The sequence below is a fragment of the Arvicola amphibius genome, chromosome 5 (assembly GCF_903992535.2).
Source record: "Arvicola amphibius chromosome 5, mArvAmp1.2, whole genome shotgun sequence".
Classification (NCBI taxonomy): Eukaryota; Metazoa; Chordata; class Mammalia; order Rodentia; family Cricetidae; genus Arvicola; species Arvicola amphibius.
In genome coordinates this window covers 141,832,049-141,856,708 of record NC_052051.1, presented here as the reverse complement: position 1 = coordinate 141,856,708, position 24,660 = coordinate 141,832,049, and the positions used below count along the sequence as shown (strand labels likewise).

The 24,660-nt window shown below is 41.7% G+C and overlaps 1 protein-coding gene and 1 non-coding gene across 5 annotated transcripts; one reads left to right on the top strand and one right to left on the bottom strand.

Annotated features, from left to right (window-relative positions):
- Positions 1-213: 213 nt before the first annotated feature.
- Seh1l (SEH1 like nucleoporin) lies at positions 214-24,553 on the bottom strand. 4 transcript variants are annotated; one of them, XM_038329556.2, is made up of 9 exons: positions 24,315-24,553; positions 21,013-21,063; positions 14,519-14,665; positions 12,861-13,072; positions 10,160-10,258; positions 7,129-7,269; positions 6,467-6,624; positions 3,752-3,902; positions 214-973 (listed from the first exon to the last, which is right to left on the bottom strand). In XM_038329556.2, exons 1-9 carry the CDS (start codon positions 24,423-24,425, stop codon positions 781-783), a joined length of 1,263 nt encoding a protein of 420 aa, XP_038185484.1. In that variant the 5' UTR covers positions 24,426-24,553; the 3' UTR covers positions 214-780. The 4 variants fall into 4 exon arrangements, with proteins under 4 accessions (XP_038185484.1, XP_038185486.1, XP_038185485.1 ...); XM_038329557.1 differs by having other exon boundaries at positions 836-1,766; XM_038329559.1 differs by lacking the exon at positions 214-973 and adding an exon at positions 2,069-2,540 and having other exon boundaries at positions 24,315-24,551.
- Positions 17,770-17,872, top strand: LOC119815915. Its single transcript, XR_005285593.1, has one exon. It is a non-coding gene; the product is annotated as a U6 spliceosomal RNA (small nuclear RNA).
- Positions 24,554-24,660: the final 107 nt, after the last annotated feature.

Here is a 24,660-nt window from a genome sequence, read left to right as displayed (position 1 = left end):
TAAAGTAGACTAAAGAATATTCTACTTTAGCCAGTTGTGGTGGTGCTGTAATCCCAGCACTTTGGAGCTGGAGGAAGGTTTGTCAGGAGGAGTTCAAGGTCATCCTAGGCCACTGAGCCAGTTCAAAGCCAGGCTACACACTTTGTTTCAGAACAAAACAAAACAAAACCAGAACCCAAGTACATATGGTTTCTATAAGACAACAGATTCATATCCTTTAAAATATTTTTATTAAATAATCTACCTGGAGAATAATTACAAAAGCTTTAAGCAGTAATTCCAAGTAATGAAAGGCATTTTCATTTAAAAAACAAAACCAAAAATATCCTTATGATTTGCTGCTTTATACACAGGAATGATTTATTTTACAAGCATTTGTAACATCAACCTACAAAATTAAAAACGTTTCTTAATGTGTGAAATGCAGAGTGACGTCCACAATGATAAGCTTTCACATAAAGCCGCCTCTAAACAGGCTAAACTCAACTCTACAATAATAACTCCACACAGAATTTACACGACAGGCACTTTGAATCAGATACGGGAATCTTTCACAGTTAGTGTTGCTTTTTTTGAAGCTCATCTCATCAGAGGTAACCAACTAGTGAAGCCAGGATTTCCTGGTGCAGAACAGGTTTGGTTCCAAACACTTCAGTTGTAATACATGCAAGACATGCCCTAAATAAGAAGGATCTTCTGAAAGAAAATGAAGAAAAACAAAAAAGCAGCCCAGAATAAAAGCATTTACAAGCATCTGAACAAGGCCTTTAAAACAGTGTTTTAAACCCCTTCATTCTCAGGTAAGGGATTAAGAGGCCGAGAGAGGTACCCTCGGCGAGGGTGAGGATACTGGAGGTTGGCAGTGTCGGCATCGCAAGAGTGCTCTACCAGAGGAGCAGGAGGAGGAAGGAGCTGGGCACAACTGGACCATCTTGATCCAGCCCGTGGGGAATCCAGAGGGGGAAAGAAATACCTGAAATAATGAAGACAGGAACAAAACACCAAAACAAAAACAACAGGGGGAAGGAGGGAGAGGGGAACAGAAGAAAAAGAGAAAAGCAGTAAATACAAAGAGAACCAAAGAAGAGAAACATGCTGGAAAGAAAAAAAAAGAAAAAAAAAGCTTGTATATTCATGCCAAAACCAATGGAACATAATAGTATAAATCAAGACTCTCACTTAAATCAAGGTTGCTTAAGCAAGTATAAAAATTTCGGGGAAAAAAATCTGTTAAAGTTAAAATGCCAAAAAAAATTATCAGTACATAAGTTACAGAGACATTAATTTTATAAATTTAAAGCTGTATCTAATCTCTCATTTGATTCTGTAATTTACAAATCTAATATGCTTTCCATTTGGAGCACAGCTGCCATTTGCTTCTGCAGCAGGCACAACTGTTCAGTGCACACATGATACTGAGAACTAACCCGAATACACTCTCACACTGGAAAGCTGGCTACTGCAACATGCTTTTGAAAAATATAATCATTGAATAGTTTTGGTTTCCTGCAAAAAACTGAGAATCGCTAGAGATTTTGGTGTCTAAAAAGGCTCACAGAATTATAGTCTGTTATTCTGCTGTCTTATAACTTACCCGTAACATGTATGCAATTTAGTAAATAAAAAGGTGCATAACTTTGTCAAAGTCAAGAGTATTAGAAGACAGGAATTCATTGAAACAACACATTAAAAATCCTGAGACATGGAATTTCAACTGCATGCAAATTTTCAGCAAAATGTCAACTCTTCTTCTGTTTCCAAATTGTCTAAAAGGAAACCAAGTTGTATAGAAGCACACCATAAGCATTCATGCACATAATAGAAACAGCCATCTCTTTACTGAGTACGGGATGAAAATTTAAAAGTGCTTCCACTATTTTACTACCAAATAAAACTGTAACAAATGCTAATGTGATGTTTAGCTACAAACCATTTTATCTGAACTCCGGTGCTACCTTAATAATCTGCTCCTTTACTAGTATTTTTAATTACAAGAAAAACCAGTTGTGTAGATAATATCACCTATAAAGCAATTCTACAAAAGGTAAACAAATTAGCACTCAAAACAATCTTTATGAAAAATATTTATTCGATTTTCAAATTAAAATTATAAAAACTCATCATTTTAGCTTATTGTTTTAGAAAATAAAAGACATATCCCTATATTCTCCAAATGGAATAATATTGTATTTTCCCTCCTCCCAATAGTTTGATGAGGATAGTAGTAATCTTTTCCGTTTTTTTTTAAGCTCAAGTTAGTCTAAAGAACATTTCAAAAAATTGTTTTGGTGATGATGTCTCAACAAAAAGCCTTTCCATTTATAGTGTCGGTAAACTGACTAGTACAAAAAATTATATACACTGCAATTTTAAAGGCCTTTCGGACTGTGTTTAGTAGTGATCAGGCTGCTGGTGCATCTTGGGAGAGATCAAACGGCGCTGGGGAAGGGGAAAAGGAGTTCGATTTCCATTCCTGTGTGCATGCAACAAGCAGCCAAACAGCAAAGTTACTCCAGCTAGCTTGTACTCAGCTGTGCTTTCTGTTAGAGGACATAATACAAATGGAAAAGGGAAAATGATCACAGATCCAACAGATGGTTATTGGCACAATCAGAAAACAGGTCAAACCACCAAAGCTATTTATAGAAGAAAATAACAGTACAAAAGCCATAACCTAAAACAAGGTTTTAAAAATCAACAATACTAGTATGCTTTCCTTCATAAAATAATCTGCTCTCTCTATGGTTAACTTGAAACTGCTTCTGTAGTTGCAAATACTTAATACTTCAAAATCAAATAACAAGATTTCTTTATAAAAAATACAATAGTATCAATACAACTGGAAAAATTAAAATATAATTTCTTCTTTTGTTTAGGGTAAAAACAGGATAACCATAGAGCAGTTTTAAGGCTAGATTTTGAAGTTTCCCAAACTCTATTCTATCAATATTAATATAACATTCTAGTAATATAATATTCTATTAATATTCCTAAAGGAATATTAAAATAATTTTATATTACAAATTTACATATTTGAAATGTGAATATGAAAGTGACTCTTTATGTCAAACTTTATTTTAAATGTATGCAGAATATAAACATCAAAACCTCAGATTTTATCATTTCCTCAATTATAAGCACAAAAGACAAATCATTTCACTCACTGTTCTCATAAAGCTGTAGTTGTGTGACCTGATGCAAAAAACACACAACAAGCACAAAAAAAAAGACTTTATCTAAGAGTCAACCTATCAAACCACATCATTTCTTCCTCTCCCTGCTGCAGAAAAAAATGCAGAATCGTGAACAAAGCTATTATCGTATTTACTGACCACTGAGCTTCAGGATATAGCTCAATGGTCGCACAGACTATTGTACGTACTATAACCAAAGAAGCCATTAAATACAGACCCAAGAATGAAATACCAAGAATAAGTGTCACAATTATTGGTGAATTACTTTATTCCACCTGCAAAATCACCTTTTAGTATGGCTACCATGAGAGATGGCTCAGCAATTAAAAGCATTGGCTGCTCTTGCAGAGGAAACAGGTTTGATTGCCAGCACCCACATGGACGCTCACATTCATCCTTAACTCAGTTCTAGGGCACCTGACTCTTTTGGCTTCCAAAAACACTGCACACATTGTGGTGCACAGATATACAAGTAGGCACAACAGCCATATACATAAAATAAAAAGTGTGCCCAGGGTAAGGGATGGGGTTCCTAGTTTTCCCACTGAAGAGCCTACCTGCCAGCAGAAGATCCATTTAGTGAATTCTGAAGATTTGGAATATTTGAGCTTAGTGAAGGATTTGAGTTTCCCAGTTGAGAACTCCCATTTACTGGGCTCCCATTACCTTTCAAAATACCAGTACACTTCCAATTGTCCATGTAATTAGCTGAAAGAAAAAATAAGTCAAATACATTAATACAATTAACATCTACTAATACCTGTACTATTAGAGGATATATCACACTGTGAACCTGAGAGTGTTGTTTATTAGAAAAACCCGTTTCTAGTTGTGGTATGGCTCAGGTCTAGCACACACCTTTAATCCAAGAACTTTGTGCTTGAATATTGTAAATGGGATTAAATAAAGGCAAGCATACGGCAGAGGCAGAACAAGCAACCTAGTAAACCTAGGATTATTGAGAAAAAAACAGCAAGTAAGAGGGAATCAAGAGGACAGATAGAGACTCACAGGAAGTAGAAGGGAGGGACACTGAATCTGAGATTTGTTTGAAAAGGTGGGAAACAGAGGCTTCAGGGACAGTGGCAGAAAAGAAAGGAGGAAGGTCAGCTGGGTGCTTTCTCTGCCATTCTGAGCTAGCAGGCTTTCACCCTAGCATCTGGCTCCTGAGTGTGTCTATTGGTAAAATCGAACAGTTGAGATTTTGTTAAAAACAACACTGCACTCTTCTCCTAAACCACAAGAAATAAGACGAAATATGGGTCACATTTTTAAAAAAAACAATTGTATGTATGCAACAATTGCCTGAATTCCATTCATGTGCATGTGTGCACATATGTGCACTGCGAAGCCAGATGGTGACTCCTGGGGTCTTCCTCTTTCACTCTTTATCTTAGTTTTTGAGGTAAGGTCTCTCTCTGAACCCAGAGCCCACCAATTTGGTTACACCAACTGTCGGGGAGCTCCAGGGACTTTACTGCAAATGAACAGGCTGAGCTTTACATAGGGCCTAAAAATCTGAACTTAGGTCCTCGTGTTTTTACAGCAAGCACTTTACCACCTGAGCCATCTCCACAGCTCAGTAAGTGATGTTAACTTCAAGGTAAGCTTCAGAAGAATTTTTAGATGAGACACAAAACCAAGTCTTTAAGGTTTTTGAAGAATTACTAATTTAAACCAGCCATGGTAACTCATACCATTGATCAGTGTTTCAGGAAGCTGAAGCAGAACAATTGCTCTGAGTTTGAGGCCAACCAGGGCTACACAATGAGTTCCAGGCTAACCTAGCCAAAGAGCAAGATCCTGTCTCAAAAGTAAAGAACTACTAATTTTAATTTAAAAACACTAGAGCTTTTACCATCGATTTCCCTTCCTGGCAATAGAGTCAACGGAGACCATTCTCTAGTAACAAGAATTACTATCCAGGCTGTGGGAATAGTTCACTCAATAAAATGCCTGCCTGACAACCATGTGGACCTGAGTCTATCAAAAGAACCCACCAGACGAAGTGGCATGCCCTTGTAATACCAGCAATGGTGTGTCAGGGATAGACATGGGAAGCCATCAAGACTTAGCCAGACTGCACTTTACCGGCCAATCAATTGCACTTCTAAAGCTGATGTTTAGAACAGAGTGTGTCCACTTGATGCTACAGATGCCAAAGTCAGTGTCAATGGCTTAGACCAAGTTTCCTCAGTGTAGCACTACAAGAATCAGAAAGCCAGTATTCTTGAATTTTGGCGTCAAAAGAGAGGAAATAGAAAAGACAGTGGACTTAAAATCTGTGTGTGTGTGTGTGTCTGTGTGTGTGTGAGAGTGTCACAGCACTCGAAGAGGTCAACTTCAGCTGTCAGTCCTCACCTTCTACCTGTTTAAGATAGGGACACTGTTTTTCTACTGTGCTGTATTTAACAGGGTAGGAGCCCTGGAGCTGCTTACGATTCTCCTCTCTCTGCCTCCCAGTTCCCTACACTGGAACTGAGACACCTGAGCTATGTGTCTGGTAGGTGAGTTCTGGGGATTCAAACTCAGGTCATCATTCGAGGCCAACACTTTTACCAATGACCACCAGCGGCTTCTCCCAGGTTCAGAAAGCAGCCACACAAGTTAGCTTTCACTAGAGAGGCTGCATAGTCTAATTAGTTTTAAAACAGGCTTTCTTCCACACAAAAATAAAACATTTCAGCCGGGCAGTGGTGGCACACGCCTTTAATCCCAGCACTCGGGAGGCAGAGGCAGGCGGATCTCTGTGAGTTCGAGACCAGCCTGGTCTACAAGAGCTAGTTCCAGGATAGGCTTCAAAGCTACAGAGAAACCCTGTCTCGAAAAAAAAAAAACAAAAAACAAAAAAAAAAAAAAAATTTCAATTGGCCATTAAAGTCTATGAACTAAGTAATCTGGTATTTCAAAATAGCACAAATAAGACAACTTTTTTGTTTGTTTTTCGAGACAGGACTTCTTTGTGTTGTTTTGGAGACTGTCCTGGAACTAGCTCTTGTAGCCTCAAACTCAGATCTGCCTGCCTCTGCCTCCCGAGTGCTGGGATTAAAGGTGCACACCACCACCACTCAGTGACAATTATTTTAAAACAATATTAAAGACAATTTAAAAAAAAAAAATGTGTTTATGTGTTTCAGTAGTGAGTTCCAGGACAGCCAAGAATACACACAGAAACCCTGTCATTCACACACACACAATGTTTTTTATGTGTTTTTTTGTTTTTTAATGGAAAGTCAACAGAAGCAACAACTATCCCTCCACTAAAACCTTACCTTTCCACAACCTCACACAGCCGTCATCTCCTGAGGATGCTAGTACTGTTCCTGTAATGTTCCAACTCACCCTCCAGACCTGAGAATTATGATTATCAAACTGAGCCACAATATGGATTTCAAATTTTGTGGGACCACCAGAAGAAGTAAGTTCTTTCCTAAAACAAGATTAATGAAGTTTTCATAAAAACATGTCATGTGTATACACACACTCTCACACATAAACACACAATTTAAGTAAGAAATACAAATAAATATGCTTCCCATATTTTTCCCTAACCAAACACCTATGTCCCCAACCACTGAGCCCTTAGGCTACACAAGAGTCACTTTCTTTGGCTTCTCGAAACCTGGACTTATCCCACAGATGATACTCGGTGACTTGCTTTTTTTCCGAAGGAAAAAACCAATTGAGCTTATTATTCCCCAAAATGAGGTTCAGAATCCAATGACACGACAACTTTATAGGACAGACTAGCTGAAAGAAGTACAGAGCAGGAAAAGGACCTGGAGACAACTCAAACTACACCCTCACTCCGAAAGGTGACATGGACAGTTCAGCCGAGGATGCAGTCCTCAGACCTGCACCTCTCCTGTCCTCTACAAAGAAAGACAATCAAAAGAACGTGTACTTTCACATTCCTGATTTTTCTTCAACTCACCTCACAGGTTTTACTGTGAAAATTCTGACATCTTTGGTTGCTATTGCCAGGATATGGAAAGATCTTCCCAAATTCGGAGCAAAGGCAATATCATGAACAGGGTCTGTGACGGTCATAAGAGTTTCCGCTTTTGCATATTTCCTGATTCAAAGAAAAATTAACTAGAAATTTTGGAAATAAGACAAAAATCATGGTACTGGAGAGATGGTTCTGTGGTCAAGAGCACTTGCTGCTCTTCTTGAACCAGAGCTGGATTCTCAACACCTATTTCAGGTGGCTCACCACTGCCTAGAACTCCTGTTTCAGAGGAAAATGTTATCTTCCGGTCTCTGTAGGCAACTGCGCACATACATCATACACTCCATACACACACACACACACACACACACACACACAGAGAGAGAGAGAGAGAGAGAGAGAGAGAGAGAGAGAGAGAGAGAAATGAAAATAAGTCTTTAAAATAAAAACAACTTGAGCCAGTATTGGTGGCACATTCCTTTAAGCCCAGCACTCTGAAGGCAGAGGCAAGAGGATCTTCTGTAAGTTCCAAGTCAGCCTGGGCTACATATTGAGATCCTGTCTCAAAATAAATAAATAAACTTTTAAAAATTTTTCAGAAACTTGAAGAACTTCAATATATCTCCAATTTTTTTTCATACTGCTCATAATAAACGCTTGCCTTTGGAGGGCACTGAAGAGTGGCCCCAGGCGATAAACTAACTCCTAAGTCCAAACTGGAGCCTATAAATATGACCTTATTCAAAAATAATTTATCTATTCTTATTATTACTAGGGTAAGACTGACTCTGACATTTGGTGCCCTTAGACACAACAGTGAAGGAACATGAAGTGAGGCTGCCACAAGCCCAGGTGCCCCTGGCTATCAAAACCAGAGCCACCACCAAGGATTTCAAAGGAGCACAACCAAACACCTTGATTTCAGACTTCTGGCCTCCAAGCCTGCAAGTGAAGAAATTTCTGTTGGGTTAGCCCAAGAACCAATATAAGGCCCAATCTTGCAATGTAAGTGTATATTAAGATATTTAGTCAAAACTTGGCTGGACTAAAGTCTGGGTTTATTAGTAGGTATTTTTGTTTGTTTTTAAGAAAAGAGAAAGCGGCATGGTGGTTCATGCCTTTAATTCCAACACTCGGTAGGAAGAACTCTATTATGAGTTCAGCCTGGTCTACATAGTGAGTCCCAGGCTAACCAAGACCACACACACAGTCTCAAACCAGAAGCAAGGAGGGAGAGAGGGAGGGGATTAGTAGGCATGATGGCAGACACCTGTGACATCAGCACTTAAGAAGTACACAAGAGCCGGGCGGTGGTGGCGCACGCCTTTAATCCCAGCACTCGGGAGGCAGAGGCAGGCGGATCTCTGTGAGTTCGAGGCCAGCCTGGTCTACAAGAGCTAGTTCCAGGACAGGCTCTAAAAAAGCTGCAGAGAAACCCTGTCTCGAAAAAACCAAAAAAAAAAAAAAAAAAAAAAAAAAAAAAAAAAAAAAAAAAAAAAAAAAAAAAAAGAAGTACACAAGACCTTGGCGGTGGTGGCACACACCTTTAATCCCAGCACTCAGGAGGCAGAGAAAGGCCAATCAATCTCTGAGTTCAAGGCCAGCCTGATCTACAGAGTTGAGTTCTAGGACAGGCTCCAAAACTACACAGAGAAACCTGACTTGAAAAAAACAGGGAGAAAAAGAACACAATAAAGACTGAGTTCCTGGCCAAGGCATACACCACCACCGCTCAGCAGCACTTAATACTACTAACTGATGCTTATGAAAAACTCAAAATACTTCTTAATCACCTATATAAATGCACATACCTGTATCATCTTGCTATCTTCCCCCTTTCTCATTGTCCTAATTTCATGCCAAGCACTAATAAACTCCCAACTGAACGACTGTTAACAGCATCTTCATGCCGAATCCGAATCCAATGATGCTCCTTCCACAATGCTTCTATCTATGGAAGTTAAACTACCATCTGACCCCGTATTTGCACTCATGTGACCAGTAGGAGACACTACAGCAATGGCACAGGCTCTAGAGTCTTGCTTATCCCATCACACCCCATTTACCTGTGATGTTCCAACCTCAGCTGTGACTGTGTCCTGTTCCCAGGTCTTATCAAATACTGTCTTCTGCACATAGAAGGCTAGCTAACTTGCTAACTTGTGCTCACCCTCTATGTCCTCCTCTAAGTGAACAATCCTAACCTAATCCTTAGACCAGGATTCCCCAGGTAGAAAACTCCTCAACATCCTCATTCTTTTAGTTCAGAAGGTGTCTCCCACTCCTTAGTATTGGTTTCCATTTTGGACAGGATGCTACATGCTGAGATACTACTTGCCTTCTCTTCCACACTACTTATTGGCAAAAGAGCATACGCCCTAAGTACCACTCGGCAGGCTGACATGGGAAGATCAACTGAACTTGTTCAAGACCAACCAGGGTAACAAAATGTAAAACCCAAAAGGGCTGGAGAGATGGCTCAGAGGTACTGAGTTCAATTTCTAGCAACCACATGGTAGTTCACAAATATCTGTAACAAGATCTGGAGCCCTATTCTGGTCTGCAGGCATACATACAGGAAGAACACTGTATACATAGTAAATATTTAAAAAGAAAAGAGAAAGAGAGAGAGAGAGAGAGAGAGAGAGAGAGAGAGAGAGAGCGCAAGCAATGGGGCTGGGGAGATGGCTCAAGAGCTTAGACCACTGTTGCTCCTGCAGAGGACCTAGGACCTAGTTTTATTTCCAGCACCACATGGTGGTTCCCACCAAACCAAAACAGCAGCTCAAGAAGCCAATGACCAAGCATGCACATGGTAAACAGACATAAACGCAGGCAAAGGACTCGGAAAATAAATCTTTTTTACAAAAATAAAAACAAAGCAAAAAAACCATAAACGAAAGCACAGCACAGAACTTGATATGTCACAGGAAACCAGTGAATATACAATGAACATGTACAATGCAGGCAATAAATAAAGTAATAATAACTTAAAACCTAAAAAAATTCTGACCTGGTGTTTTCATTGTATTCAAAAATCTGAACCTTGGCCATGGCATTTGGACTGTTGTCATCACTTCCCACGGCGATCATGGGGGAGTGAGCACGAGAGCTAGGAATGAAGGGGGACACTCGTAAGATGCTGAATTAACATAATTTAAAACCTACAAGTTAGCCAGTCCTTACTACCACATCTGGATATTCACCACAGGACACCCAGAGGACCTCCGTCCTTCAGGACTGCTCCTCACCACACTTTCTATGGCCTAAATAGAAGGAGCCTTCTTTCAAAAGAGGTCATCCAAACAACTAACAGAACGATACCTGCCATACCTTTCTTCCTACAAACATCAGCAACAGGAAAAACGTAATTCTTTATTATTAAAGCTTACTAAAGCTCTGTTACCAAAGCTTCACATAATTAGATCCACTAATCTAATCAGAAAAACTCAAGTACACTACAAAGAGCTATAGTAATAACAAAATGGTAAGGAAAGATTATTCTACGTAAGTAACAACTTCATGAGTGTATCTATTAACAAATATTCACATAACCTGGCTGCTAGCTAAATTTTAGAGTCAACTATTTCTCATAAAAAAATACCTATACACATGCTAAATATTTACAAAATCCAAAAATGTTATAAATACTCATGTAACAGAAATGAATAGAAAAGATAAGGCAGCCGGACAGTGGTGGCACACGCCTTTAATCCCAACACTAGGGAGGCAGAGGCAGGCAGATCTCTGTGAGTTCAGGCCAGCCTGGTCTACAAGAACTAGTTCCAGGACAGCCACCAAAGCTACAGAGAAACCCTGTCTCAAAAAACCAAAAACTAAAAAAAAAAGAAGAAAAAAAAGAAAAAAGAAAAGATAAAGCTCAACATGAAACAGAAGCAAAATAAGCTCATAGCTCATATTCTCTCTACTCATTCTCTCTCCGTTTTCAAGACAGAATTTCTCTGTGTAGCCCTGGCTGTCCTGGAACTTGCTCTATAGACCACGCTGGCTTCAAAATCACAGAGATCTGCCTGCCTCTGCCTCAGGAGTGCATGTGCTACCCCTGCCTGGCTAATTTTCTTTCTTAAGAGAGGAATCTCTGTGGCTGGATAGATGGCTAAGGGTTAAGAACACTAGATGATCACCCACATATATGGTGGTTCACAATGATCTATAACTCCAGTTCCAGAGAAGCTAATGCCTTTTTCTGGCTTCCACAGGCACTGCATGATTGTGCTGCACAAACATACAAGCAGGCAAAACAATAATACACATAAAATGTCAAAATTTTAAATGGAATCATATAGTCTAAGAACTAGATGATAAATATAGTTAATAACACTTAATAAATCCGTAAGAACAGATAAATTTAAAACTGCAATTGCCAACATAACTATAAAGATTACCACAAATACCTACTAGTCATTTATGAATGAATTTACTTCTATCAGTAAATATAAACATTTAGATCTGAGAGCAAGAACCAACAATATAAATCATCTACACATGGCCACCAGAATTAAAATCTAGATATTAAACTAGTGACAGTATTTACTTTTAGAAAGATAACTTTCAGTTTTATTTTCTACTCTTCTAAATATATTTGCGTTTTTTTTCTTAACAAGTAATTAAAAAATAAGTAAAAAGCAAACGGGGAGGCTGGAAAGATGGCTCAGCAGTTAAGATCACCTGTTGCTTTTCCAGAAAACCCAGGTTCAGTTCCAAGCACCCACATGGTGACTCACAACGGTCTCTAACTCCAGTTCCAGGGATCTAACACCCTCCTCTTGCCTCCAAGAGCACCAGACATGCAGGTGACACAGACACGCATGCAGGCAAACACCCACACACCTAAGTTTCTTTAAAACATCGTTTAAAAGCAACTATGGCATAGTCACACAATCACACCCATAGTGGAGCATCTAAACAGAAATGATGTTTATAAACAGGTGTGGTGACCATATTATTATTATCCCAGCACTCAGGAGGGTGAGGCAGGATAGCAAGTTCAATACCAGTGTTGGCTGGTTATACAGCAAATTCTAGACTAGCAAAGGCAACGCAGCAACAAATCCCTGAAATGAATGAATGAACTGTTTTTAAAAGAAATCCTATAAATTATGTACCAATATGTAAAGAAAGGCACACAAAGTATTTTTCTGTAAGAAAAGGAACTTAATGGAAAATATATGGATTTATACACATAGGGGTGTACCATGTCTCCTAGTGTTGGTATGTATCTCATTATTTTTGCATATATCTGTCTCTTGAAAATATCTTAATTTTTATCTATCTATCTATCTATCTATCTATCTATCTATCTATCTATCGGTTTTTCAGGACAAGATATCACTTTTTAGCTCTGGTTGTCCTGGAACTTGCTTTGTAGACCAGGCTGGTCTCAAACTCACAGTGATCTGCCTGCTTCTGCCTCCCGAGCGCTAAGATAAAAGGTGTGCACTACCACTGCCCGACTGCATTTTCGTATACATAGAAAATGTTCTACATGTTTTCATCAAACTATTGATAATGGATAAATTTATCTGTGATAATAGAGACAAGACATATACCAAGATAGCAAAGGGGAAACTTACTTCCAGATAATATTATCTAGTTACAAAGTACATATAAGAAATTAAACTAACAAATTCTTAGTTTGAAAAATCACTCACTTGTTTTAGTAGACTTATCAAAGGTTTGCTATGTAAGCTTACCTGGAAGGGTTCCAAGAAATGCAACTACAGCTCAGCTTACATGAGATCTCATGCTGTAGAGACCACTGGCTGAGATTCATAACATCTGGAGCCTCATATATTCTTACTATACCGTCTGCTGAACAGGTTGCTAACATCAGACCCATATGTTTGGGAGCAAATTTCACATCAGTAACAGATGTTCTACTATCCACTAGAGTTGTCCTCTTCACCTGAAAAAAGAAACATATATGATTTGGATCATACACAAAAAGAAAACGTGATGGATCTGAATAAGAAATGTTTCAGAATCACAAAGACACCTCTGCCATTTACAAAGTGTTTATACTTGCAAGAGTTACTTGAAGCCTCACTTGCTCTCTATTTCCAATGAAGCAATTTGCTTATATAACAACCACTAACAAATTAGTGAGCTGTAATTAACTGATGCCTTAAAGACAGAAGAGTCAGCCTATTATGTTAGTAATCACACTGTGGTGTTTTCAAAGAAAATGGCCCATAAAGGGAGTGGCACCATTAGGAGGTATGGCCGTGCTGGAGCCTTGGGTCACTGTGTGGGCAGGCTTTGGGGTCTTTTTGCTCGAGCTTCCCTCAGTGTGACAGTCAGTCAACTTCCCGATGCCTGCAAGATGTAGGATGCTCAGCTATTCCTCCAACACCACCTCTGCCTGCATGCTGCTATGCTCCTGCCATGATGATAATGGACTGAACCTCTGAAACTGTTAGAGAACCCCTCAATTAAATGCTTTACTTTATAAGCATTGATGTAATCATGGTGTCTCATCATGGCTATAGAAACCCTAAATAAGACACTCAATAGACAGACTGATCCACAAACCAGAGAACATTAGAAATTTTACAAAGAGCTGTCATACAAAGCATGCTACAAGGAGTAAATCAAATGAATTAGAACCCTCTAACAGTAAACATTAAGGCCTGCGACTTCTATCAGTCAGTAAAGAAATGGAGTACATAAAAGACAGAAAAACACCTGCAGACTAAACTACCTTATGGCAGAACCAGAAGGCAAGAGAAAAGGAATATCTCACTGTACAAATACTTTTATAGTTTTCAATTCTATATTGTATGATTATTAAGAAAAACAAATTGAAAGGGAAATAAAATACTTCACATGATAAACTTCAGGGAAAGTCTCATAATCTAGTTTGATGCTCTACTTTTACAGTTGAGTAATGTGAGCAGCACACAGGTACTATTCCTGTCCAAAACCAATCATTCACTAAAGGCTGAGGAAGAACTTACAGTAGATACAGATAGGGAAAACGCGGAGTGTAGCTCAGTGACATTAGGAGGCCCTGGGTTAAATTCAGTCTAAAATCATGCACTAGCTACCATTCCAAATCATACAAAATAGATAGATATATAGAATTGGGGGCAAAGAAAATACTGAGTTAATCACTAGAAATAATGATGGACCAAGACCAGAGCAAGCCAAGCAAACGTGAAACAAAGAGGAGAAAACATGAATGGAAGGAAGGAAGGAAGGAAGGAAGGAAGGAAGGAAGGAAGGAAGGAAGGAAGGAAGGGAAGAGGCAAGCAGACAGAGGGCAGTGTTAACAGTGTGTCAGGGGTCAGGGTGTTACTAACGGTCTGATTGTTCACAGCTCTGCTTTCCTGTATAACACAAAATGTCTCACCCAGTGACTCTGTCCTCGAAGTTTATCGTTTGATTCTCCTACTATTTCTTCCCAAACAGCGGCTGTTCGGTCAAAAGAACAGGAAGCCAAAACTTGTCCAAATTCAGGATGAGCCCATGTCACACGCCACACAGATCCACTGTGTGTCTGAGGGATTTAAACACAGAACTTAGTTTACTCACTTCAAACATGCAGACTTGAGAAAATAGAAAGTGAGCTGTTTACTTCAGTAAGATGAGAAAGACACCAGCTTAACATCAAAATAAAGAGTTAATTTCTTCTTCTGTAGACCAGGCTGACATCGAACTCAGAGATCCGCCTGCCTCTGCCTCCTGAGTGCTGGGAGTAAAGGTGTGCGCCACCACCAACCGGATAAGAGTTAATTTCTAAAACTTACAACTTTTGGAAGATATTGAGGACTGTGGACTTCTGGAGCTGGTATTCTTTTAAAATTATTTTCTAATTTTGAATGTGTGTGCACATGCATGTGTGTATGCAATTACATGTGTGTTCTCCATCTCTCTCACTGGACTTAAAGCTCACTGACCAGCACTGGGATTACAAGCACATGGTGTCACACATAACAATTTAAGTGGGTTTCAAACTTGGGTCCTCATAATTTTACAGCCAGCACTTTACCAACTGAGCTGCCTCATTAGCCCCTATAATGAAGCTACTCAAACGTGTACTAATAATGACAATCAGCTGGATGCTTCTGACTTCCAGTGTTTATATAGGAGACCTACTTTGCAATTTAGCCTAACTAGTCAACAAAGTCAAAATATTTTTGCTGGGCGGTGATGCACACCTTTAATCCCAGCACTTGGGAGCAGAGGCAGGTGGATCTGTGTGAATTCGAGGCCAGCCTGATCTACCACAGCTAGTTCCAGGCCAGGCTCCAAAGCTACAGAGAAACCCTGTCTCAAAACAACAACAACAACAACAACAACAAAATAGGTCCTGAGTTCAATTCCCAGCAACCACATGGTAGCTCACAACCATCTGTAATGAGATCTGGTACCCTCTTCTGGCCTGCAGGCATACATGCAGAAAGAATGCTGAGAATACTGTATACATAATAAATAAATAAATCTTTAAATTTAAAAAAAAAAAAAAGATTGTTTTACAACCCGGAGACAGAAGTAGATTCATGGTTGCCAAGGATTAGAAGAACGAGAAACCAGAAATGACTTCTGAATAAAGAATACAGGGTTTGTGTGTTAGCTGATGAAAATGTTCTGGAATTAAGCAGGAGATGGGTACACAACTTTCTAAATAAGTTGTTCTGCTGGGCAGTGGTGGTACATGCCTTTAATCCCAGTCTGGTCTACAAAGCAAATACCTGGACAGTCAGAGCTGTTGCACAGAGAAACCCTGTCTTGAAAAAGCTGCTTTTAAAAGGGGTAAATATGACAACTCAAACAGGTGCTGCACTGCTTTAAACAGTCATTTGGGCCGGGCGGCGGTGGCGCACGCCTTTAATCCCAGCACTCGGGAGGCAGAGGCAGGCGGATCTCTATGAGTTCGAGACCAGCCTGGTCTACAAGAGCTAGTTCCAGGACAGGCTCCAAAGCTACAGAGAAACCCTGTCTCGAAAAAACAAAAAAAAAAAAAAAAAACAAACAAACAAACAAACAAACAAAAAAAACAGTCATTTGGAATGGGCATGCAGTTAGTTCCCTACTAACTAAGTATGAAATTATTTGGGAGTGGGCATAAAGCTTCTCTAGTAAGTATGAAATTTGTACAATGCAAAAATATAGTGTACTTCTATTCACTTCAAGAGCTAGCACAGGGAGCTGGAGAGATGGCTCAGTAGGTAAGAGCACTGGCTGCTCTTGTAGAAGACCTGGGTTCAATTCCCAGCACCTACATGGTGGCTCACAACCATCTGTAACAATTCCAGGGGATCTAATGCCCTCTCCTGCCCTCTGAGGGTAATTTTATGAAGAAAAATCTTTAACATGAGTTTGATCTATACCTGGACAAAGCAACAGCAGTGAACCACAACACCCAGTCAGACAGGACCAACCAAGAATCCCCAGTGTGCTGTACTGACGCAGGATGCAGGGCAAGGTGGACAAACTAGATATTTTCTCTTGAAGAATCTTCAACTCAATGTATGTTTACTGGTAAATAACCCCATTATAAATCAAGGAATACATCGAATTTAAAGCTCAGAATCATCTCATTTCCTTTATATATAAGAAATGTCAAATTACTACTGTACACCTTCTCATGCAGTCAAGAAAGAAAATGGATTGATATATTTCACCATCAAAAAAATTTGCTAGAGGGCTGGAGAGATGGCTCAGAGGTTAAGAGCATTGCCTGCTCTACCAAAGGTTCTGAGTTCAATTCCCAGCAATCACATGGTGGCTTACAACCATCTGTAATGGGGTCTGGTGCCCTCTTCTGGCCTGCAAGCATACACACATACAGAATATTGTATACATAATAAATAAATATTTAAAAAAAAAATTTGCTAGAGCCGGGCGGCGGTGGCACACGCCTTTAATCCCAGCACTCGGGAGGCAGAGGCAGGTGATCTCAGTGAGTTCGAGACCAGTTTGGTCTATAAAAGAAGTTCCAGAACCCTGTCTCAATAAATAAATTTTACACACACACACACACACACACACACACACACACACACACACACAGTTTCATGTAGTCCAGAGTGGCTTAGAACTCCTTATGTAAGAGGCAGTGGTGGTGCACACCTTTGATCCTGGTCTACAGAGCAGGTTCCAGGACAGCCAGGACTGTTACACAGAGCAACCCTGTCCCAAGAAAAGGAAACTCCTTATGTATCTAAGAGTGATCCAGAACTTCAGTTCTTCCTACCTTCACACCCCAGTGCTGGGACTACAGGTGATCACTGAGATTTCAGGCACACACAGCATCCACACCTGGTTTATGCAGGCTGACAATCAAATCAGGGCTCTGTTCATGCTAAAACAAGCTCTCTACTAACTGAGCTCCATCCCCAGCCACACTCTACATTTCTAACATATTCTCTATTTTCAATAATGTGAGAATTCTTAAACGAGAGGTACTGTTCCCTTTAATCCCAGCATTCGAGAGGCAGGCAGAAGCTCTGTGAGTTCAAGTCAAACCTGTTCTACTAACTGAGTTCCAGAGCAGCCAGGGCTATGTAAAAATCCTGTCTCACAAAGAAAAAAAAATAATCAAAGTAACAGTAATAATAGTAGTAGTAGTGGTAATAATAATGTTAAGAATTCTTTCTAGTGCTCACTTCAGCAACATATAGTAAAAAATTAGAATACAGAGAAGATTAGCAAGGCCCCATGCAAGGATGACTGGCAAATTTGTGAAGTGTTCCATGTTTAAAAAAAAAAAAAAAAGATTCTTTCTGAACCCAGTCAGTAACTTCAACATGGTAACAATGTCACAAAGGGTAGACTGCCCACTTGTCATCTTGTTTGTCTCCTCTTCTGCGCTTCCCTTCAATCCTTACTTTAAAAAGCTATTAACTAAAAGACACACTAAGTTATTTTCGCTTAATCAAATGTTAAATTCCCATTATAACTAAAGAATGAGGTCTGCACAAAGATGTCACCACAATTTTTAAAAATTTTAGTAACCAGGCATGGTAATGCATGTGTGAGCAAGGCCAGCCTGATCTACACAGCAAGTTCTAGGCCAGCCAGGACTACAAAGATACTTGTCTCAAAAAAGAAGATTAAAAATTAAATAGCCTGGTGTGGTAGCAGGTGCTTGTAATCCTAGCAGTTGGAAGACAGATACATACCAAGTTCCAGGCTATCTCAAACAAACAAGCAAAAACAAAATTTTCAATCTCCATCCAATGAACAACACAGAATAGTTACTGGTTGTTTCTAAAAGGCTTTGAAGTTATAGGACAGCGCTGAGAAGACAGGGGTTTCCTTTGCACACGGCATGTTGCTAAACCTGTATCTGCCACAATGACAGAAAGGAAAGTCATTCCTAACACTGAAAAACTACCAGTCACTCTGATGCCCATCACCAGGTGGGTGGTGAAACAAATGTGGCTCATCTACACATTGAGGCTGCTCAGCACTATAGAAAAACAAACTGTGCTTGTGTGCTGGCACACGTCTTTAATGCCAGCACTTCGGGGAGTTTGAGGCCAACTTAGTCTAGGCTGAGTTCTAGAACAGCCAGGACTACACAGTGAGAACCTGTCTCAAAGCAAAAACATAAAATACTGGTCTACAAGAGCTAGTTCCAAGACAGGCTCTAAAGCTAGAGAGAAACCCTGTCTCGAAAAAACAAAAAAGGAAACAAACAAACAAACAAAAAACTCCTAAAACACAACATGGGTGAACCTTTGTTAAGGGAACTAACCAGATACAAAGGACAATGTAAGTCATTAAGCTGCATCACCAAGTCCCACGTCAGCCCGGGTGCCCACCTTCAGGCACCCTTCCACCTTGCATGTACTGTCATACCCAAGACCTCATGCAGCTGGGGCAGAAAGGAGGCTCCGTGGACTCTCCCCCATCGCCTTTTACGACAGAGCGCTAGCAGAGAGTTAACCATCACTGTGCTCTCCACTCACTTCCTCGCGACTATGGGGCCAGGGTATTCTGGAGGTCACCAGGGCAACTCAGCTTTGTGATGGCAGTAGTCATGTGAGGCCAGGAGAAAACAGGGCTGCTACATACAACATATGGTTTCATAACAAACACTCAGAAACTGCTTTGGCTACCATGGGCTCCTCACAGGTCCACAGGGCAACTACACAGGATGAAAAAGCAGCACTGTGCCTCATGTGTACAGGTCTACACAGGCATGCCCATCACTTAGGAGTGGCTGTCCATCCCATCTCACCTCGTGTGTACAGCTCTACACAGGCATGCCCATCACTTAGGAGTGGCTGTCCATCCCATCTCACCCTTTTCAAGGCTGAAGCCATGGAGAGATATCCCTGTTCTCACTAAACCTGCAGTCACCTTGGGTTAGGGAAGAGCCCACCAGTAGAGAACAGATCTCCCCACATTAAAGGGCAAGCAATCAAAAGTAAAGATAGGGCTGCACCCTATTAGCAGAAGTAAATGGTCTACGAGGACCAGACTAAGGAGGAACAGACTTATCCTCAAGCAAAAATGGCCTGAAAGACCTCTTGAGACCAGCTTACAGAACTAGAGGTTGAGACAATGATTTAAACCTAAAACTGATAATTAGTGCCTAAAAGTCACAGCTGGGAGTCACCCAGCTACAAACCCTGTGACCTACAAGTGACCCCTCTTACAAGATATATTGAAGCAGTAGTGGCTAAGATATTGTGGAAGAGATCAACCACTTTCTGATTGAATTTAAGGCCCACTCCATGAAACAGAACTCATACTTGACTCTGCCAAAATGGCCAAGAACCTGCAACTAGGTACACCACCTACTATTTTTTGATAAACGAACATAGTGATAAAATGGCTCCTAATGACGTACTGCTACACCTATAGAAGCTCAACTCACATCAGAAAAGCTGCTTCCGGAGATGGGAATTAACACATCAAAAGGACCACAACTGGACAATGTAAAGAGTGATTTGAAACACTCAGTCCTAAACAGGATGTTTTCATGAAAGCCTCCCCTCAAGGCTCAGGGATCTATGCAGAAGAGAAGGTGAGAAGACTTTAAGAGCCAGAGGCAATGGAAACAGTGTCTTCCAGAACAAAAGGGCTGATGTTCAAACTCAGGGACACTATGGCCGCACACAACAGGGCCTGCACAGGTTCAATCCAGAGGGCCCCAGGGCTGAACGGGAGAACTGGACACAGAGTACCACCCTAACCAAGCTACCTGCAGTTGGTACCTGTCAGCAAAGGAAAAACCTCAGTTCTCTCCAATGGAGTCTCACTGAGTCTATCAAGCACCTCAGGGCAGGCCCACACCTAGGAGTAGTTGGCACAAAAAGACCTCAGTGCAAACTTTGTGGGGTTCTATTTCACTTTTCTTTCGTTTGATTTCTTTTGCTTGTTTTGTGTTTTATTTTTGTGGTTTTGTAAGTATTTTTTTGTGAGGGGGTTGTTTTTGTTTCTTGGTTTGTGTTTGTTTTTATTTAACAGAGAAAGAGCATAAAGTTGGGGCTAATGAGGAGAGGAGGGAAAAAAACATGAAATATGCTGAAATCCTAGCAGTGGTTAGAGAATGATACAAAAAAATACCATTTTTCCAGTCTTTAGTTTTGAGACAGGGTCTCACTCTGTAATCCAGGCTGGCCTCTAACTCATGGCAATCTCCTGCCTCAGCCCCCTCCCCCCGCCAAAGCATTGGGATCCCATACCTGGGCACACCTACAAATTTTTTTATTCTCAAATTTCCTATTGCTTTAATAATAAAGTCATAATTTAATAAACCAGAAGCTATCTTTCCAGGAAAGAACACCATATCAATTTTATCATTTTCTCGAAGCTGAACACCAAGTCATTAATACTAAAATAGCAAACATTTCAATTTTCTCAAACCATGTAAAATTAAAAACTAACCTTCCAACTAGCAGTGCAATGCCAATCTCCACTTTCACTTTTATCCCAGACCTATATAAAAAAAAAAAAGGCAAATGAGTATAAGCACAACATCATGAGTATAAGAAAACATCCACACAAGAAGCAGCAGAAGGAAGCATTCACTCCCTAAGCCAATGTTCACTGGAAATCATGTGCAGCAACACTGGGCCAAGCACTAAGGCATCCAGGAGCGCTAATAGGTAGAATCAACAAAGTCCCCTCCTCAGCTGGTTTTTTTGTTTGTTTGGTGGTATCATCGGCTGATGATGTACTGATACTGAAGGCTGAGCCCAGGGTCTTGTGCCTGCCGAGTGTGATGTGAAGACAGAGCTGAGCCATACCCCCAATTATGCTTTAGGAAGTAATGTTGATTACTGAAACACTGTTCACAGCAGTTTAGGTTCCTGAATCTGGGGGCTCATTTAGTGTGATCTCTGTTTAAAGACACCTTATTTGACATGAACTGTCAATTCGTCAGCATGGTAATCATGCCTGAAGGGCGCGTATCAAACACACCGCTAAGGCACAAGACAACACTGGAAAGAATTTCAGCACTGCCCCTGAAAACCATTTTCAGCTGTGAACTCACCAACACGAAGACAAAATAAATGTACAAACTGTGGCACTGAGTGGACTGTGAACAAAATTTCTTTATAGTAAGAGCCAAATACAAAGATAGTTGTGCTGTTCCAGCTCAGCTAGGAAGGTGCAACCAGGAGCCCTAGGCAGATAGGGATCAGAGTTATTGGACACAGTGTCGATTAAGAATAATGAGACTATTCTGCAGATAGATGGCCACCCCACATTTCTGTAAATGCCTGAGAAAGCACAGTGGGACCAGTCATGGTGGCACACACCTTTAAACCAACTCTTGGGAGGCAGAGGCAAGTAGATCTCTAAGTTCCAGGCCAGCGTAGTCCACATTATGAGTTCCAGACCAGCTTGGAGGGAAAGGAGGAGCACAGTGGGTTTTCACTTCGAGGTAACAAATTAAATTTAATAAGAAAAAGAAAAAAATAATGATGCATATTAATTTGTTATTCTGTTTTTCATTTTTCCTAGGGGGGGAAAAATGCCATCCAAAGACATGGGGCACTTGACATGTGCTAAATCTATTTTTTTTACATCAGTGTTAATATTAGTAAGTTATTTTAGTTCTTTTTGTAGTCAGACATGGTCTGTAATTCCAACACTTGGAAGACTGAAGGAGAAAGACTGACTGGGCTACACACATAGCAAGACTTTGTATCAAAAATGCCTGGGATACAGAGCATGATCTTGCAACAAAACAAAAAACAAAAACAACAAAAAAAAAAAAAGGACGGGTGGTTGGTGATGCAAGTCTTTAATCCCAGAAGAGGATTAATTTAATGAACTTAATATCAGGAGGCAGAGACAGGCCTGTGAGTTTGAAGCCAGCCTGGTCTACCAAGCTAGCTCCAGGACAGGCTCCGTCTCAAAAAACAAACCAAAAAACATCACAAAACAAGCAAGCAATAAAAAAAAAAAAAAAAAAAAGGCAGAGGTATTAGGGGATGGGTCAGTCTTCCTAATTAGCCACTGTTGGGCTCTCCCTTCTACCTGAAACAGGACTGTCAGACAACCTGACCACCCTTAAGGCAAGCACCAAACCTCTGAAACCATTCCACAACTGCGACTAAGCCTGCGACTAACCGCCCCATGAAGGCACAGCTCCAGCACGGCTGTCTGCACTTTTTACCATGAGCCTTAGGAACTCTCGATGACCCGTCAACCATTTCCACCAAGCAGGAGCCAAGTCCACCTGCTATAACAGATGCTAAAGGATCAGGGTTGTGGTTCAAAGACCCCATTCTCTGGCTGTGTAAGCAGGCTGCTGAGGCTCAGTAAGTCAGCGGGAGGTCACTCTCCTGTCCCATCTCTCCTTGTGTGACAACATTAAGCCTATAATAAAAAGACTTTCCAGATGGTCATTTTTTTTTCTTCGAGACAGCGTTTCTCTGTAGCTTTGGAGCCTGTCCTGAAACTAGGTCTTTGTAGACCAGGCTGGTCTTGAACTCACAAAGATCCGCCTGCCTCTGCCTCCCGAGTGCTGGGATTAAAGGCGTGCGCCACCACCACCGCCCGGCTTCAGATGGTCATTTCTTGCCTACTTTCGGTAGCATGGGCAAAAGTGGTAACAAAAAATCATCATCAGAAACAGTAGAGGGGTGAGGACAGCAGAGGCAGCACAGATTAGTAGTTCAGCGACCAAGCTTTGAAAGCGGCAAAGCAGTTTGGTGGCTTGATAGCTGAAGCAGCCCCTTCGCTGACTGTCTTTACATGTAAGCTTTGCATGCAAAACTACCTTCTCTCCCAATATTGCTACATTATCTTAGTCTAAACACCATTCCTAAGGGCTTAACTGATGTCCGTTACCTGTAACCAGCCGTACTCATAGGACAATATTTGGGTCAGCCCTTAAAGGGACCCGGGTTCGGGTCTCCCAGCAAGATGGATCACAACCTTAACTCCAAGGCATCAGACACTTGGCGGTGCACATACCTACATGCAGGCAGAACACTCACACAAATTAATCTTTAAAATTGAGGGTTTGGAGAAGTGGAGCCGTGCCTGGCGGCGCGCGTCTCTAATCACAACTCTCCCGGCAGAGGCAGGTACATCACCGGGGCTACAGAACTGAGATCCTGTCTCCAAACAATAATAATACATCGTATCATATTCAACTCGCTATAATGATCTTCGGAGACCACGGGAACATGAACAAGAGTAAAAATGTCAGGTTTCTGGCTAATCGGAGTTCATGCTTGTAAACCCAGCGTGGCTGAAACTGAGACTGGAGGATTGAGACAGTCTCCAAAAACCAAGAACACAACTGCGCTGTGTATTTCCCCTTCATGGGAATCCAATCAGGGAAGTGTCCCAGCCAGCACAAGCGAGGAGGCCCACTGAACTGAGACACACACACGGCCAAAGGAAAAGGACACCCCCCACCATGAGCGACCACGGCCGCGGCCCACTAAGATCCACGCCGGAAACTCGGCGCGCGCATGCGCTGAGCGCCCCGAGGCCGTGAGTCCTCCCGCGCAGGCGCGACAGAGGGAGAGCACCGCGAGCGCGGGCCGCCGTGACCCCACAATCCGCCGGCGGGGAGGGCTCTCGCCGCTTCCGGGGCGGCGGCGTCCGTGGCCGCGGGTCGCGTGCGTCTCGGTCGGGTCTGCTCCCGTCCTCGCCGCCTCCCTCCTTCCCTCCCTCCGTCCTCTCCGTCCCCTGCCCCGAGCAGCCGAGCGCCCCGCGCGCACCTTGACGCTCTGGTCGCTGGAGCAGGTGGCCATCCGGCGCCCGTGGAAGTCGAAAGACACATCGTGGATGAGGTCCTTGTGGTCCGCCGCGATGCTGCGCGCCACAAACATGGCCGCCGCCGTCTGCCCGGCCCGCCTTCTGCCCGGCCCGCCTCCGAGAGGGCGGCGGTGGGGCCAGCAGCCCCCGGCCCGCCGCGGAGGCGCGTACGGTACGTCGGCCCGCGTCGTCCGGGCGCGCCACGCCCCGAGGGACACGCCCTGTGCGGGCGGAGCCTGTGCTCAAACCTCGCTGCAGCAGCCAGGCAAGCTAGGGATGCTGGAGGATGAAAAAGTGAAAACCCTTCCG

What these genes read in the sequence shown, in the direction of transcription:
- Seh1l (XM_038329556.2), bottom strand. Translation starts at nt 24,425, where the DNA reads ATGTTTGTGGCGCGCAGCATCGCGGCGGACCACAAGGACCTCATCCAC. An exon ending in GAATACAATGAAAACACCAG is followed by an intron (nt 7,270 to 10,159) that starts GTCAGAATTTTT and finishes TCTTTGAATCAG; the next exon opens with GAAATATGCAAAAGCGGAAA. An exon ending in CTGTGTGAGGTTGTGGAAAG is followed by an intron (nt 3,903 to 6,466) that starts GTAAGGTTTTAG and finishes TTTTTCTTTCAG; the next exon opens with CTAATTACATGGACAATTGG.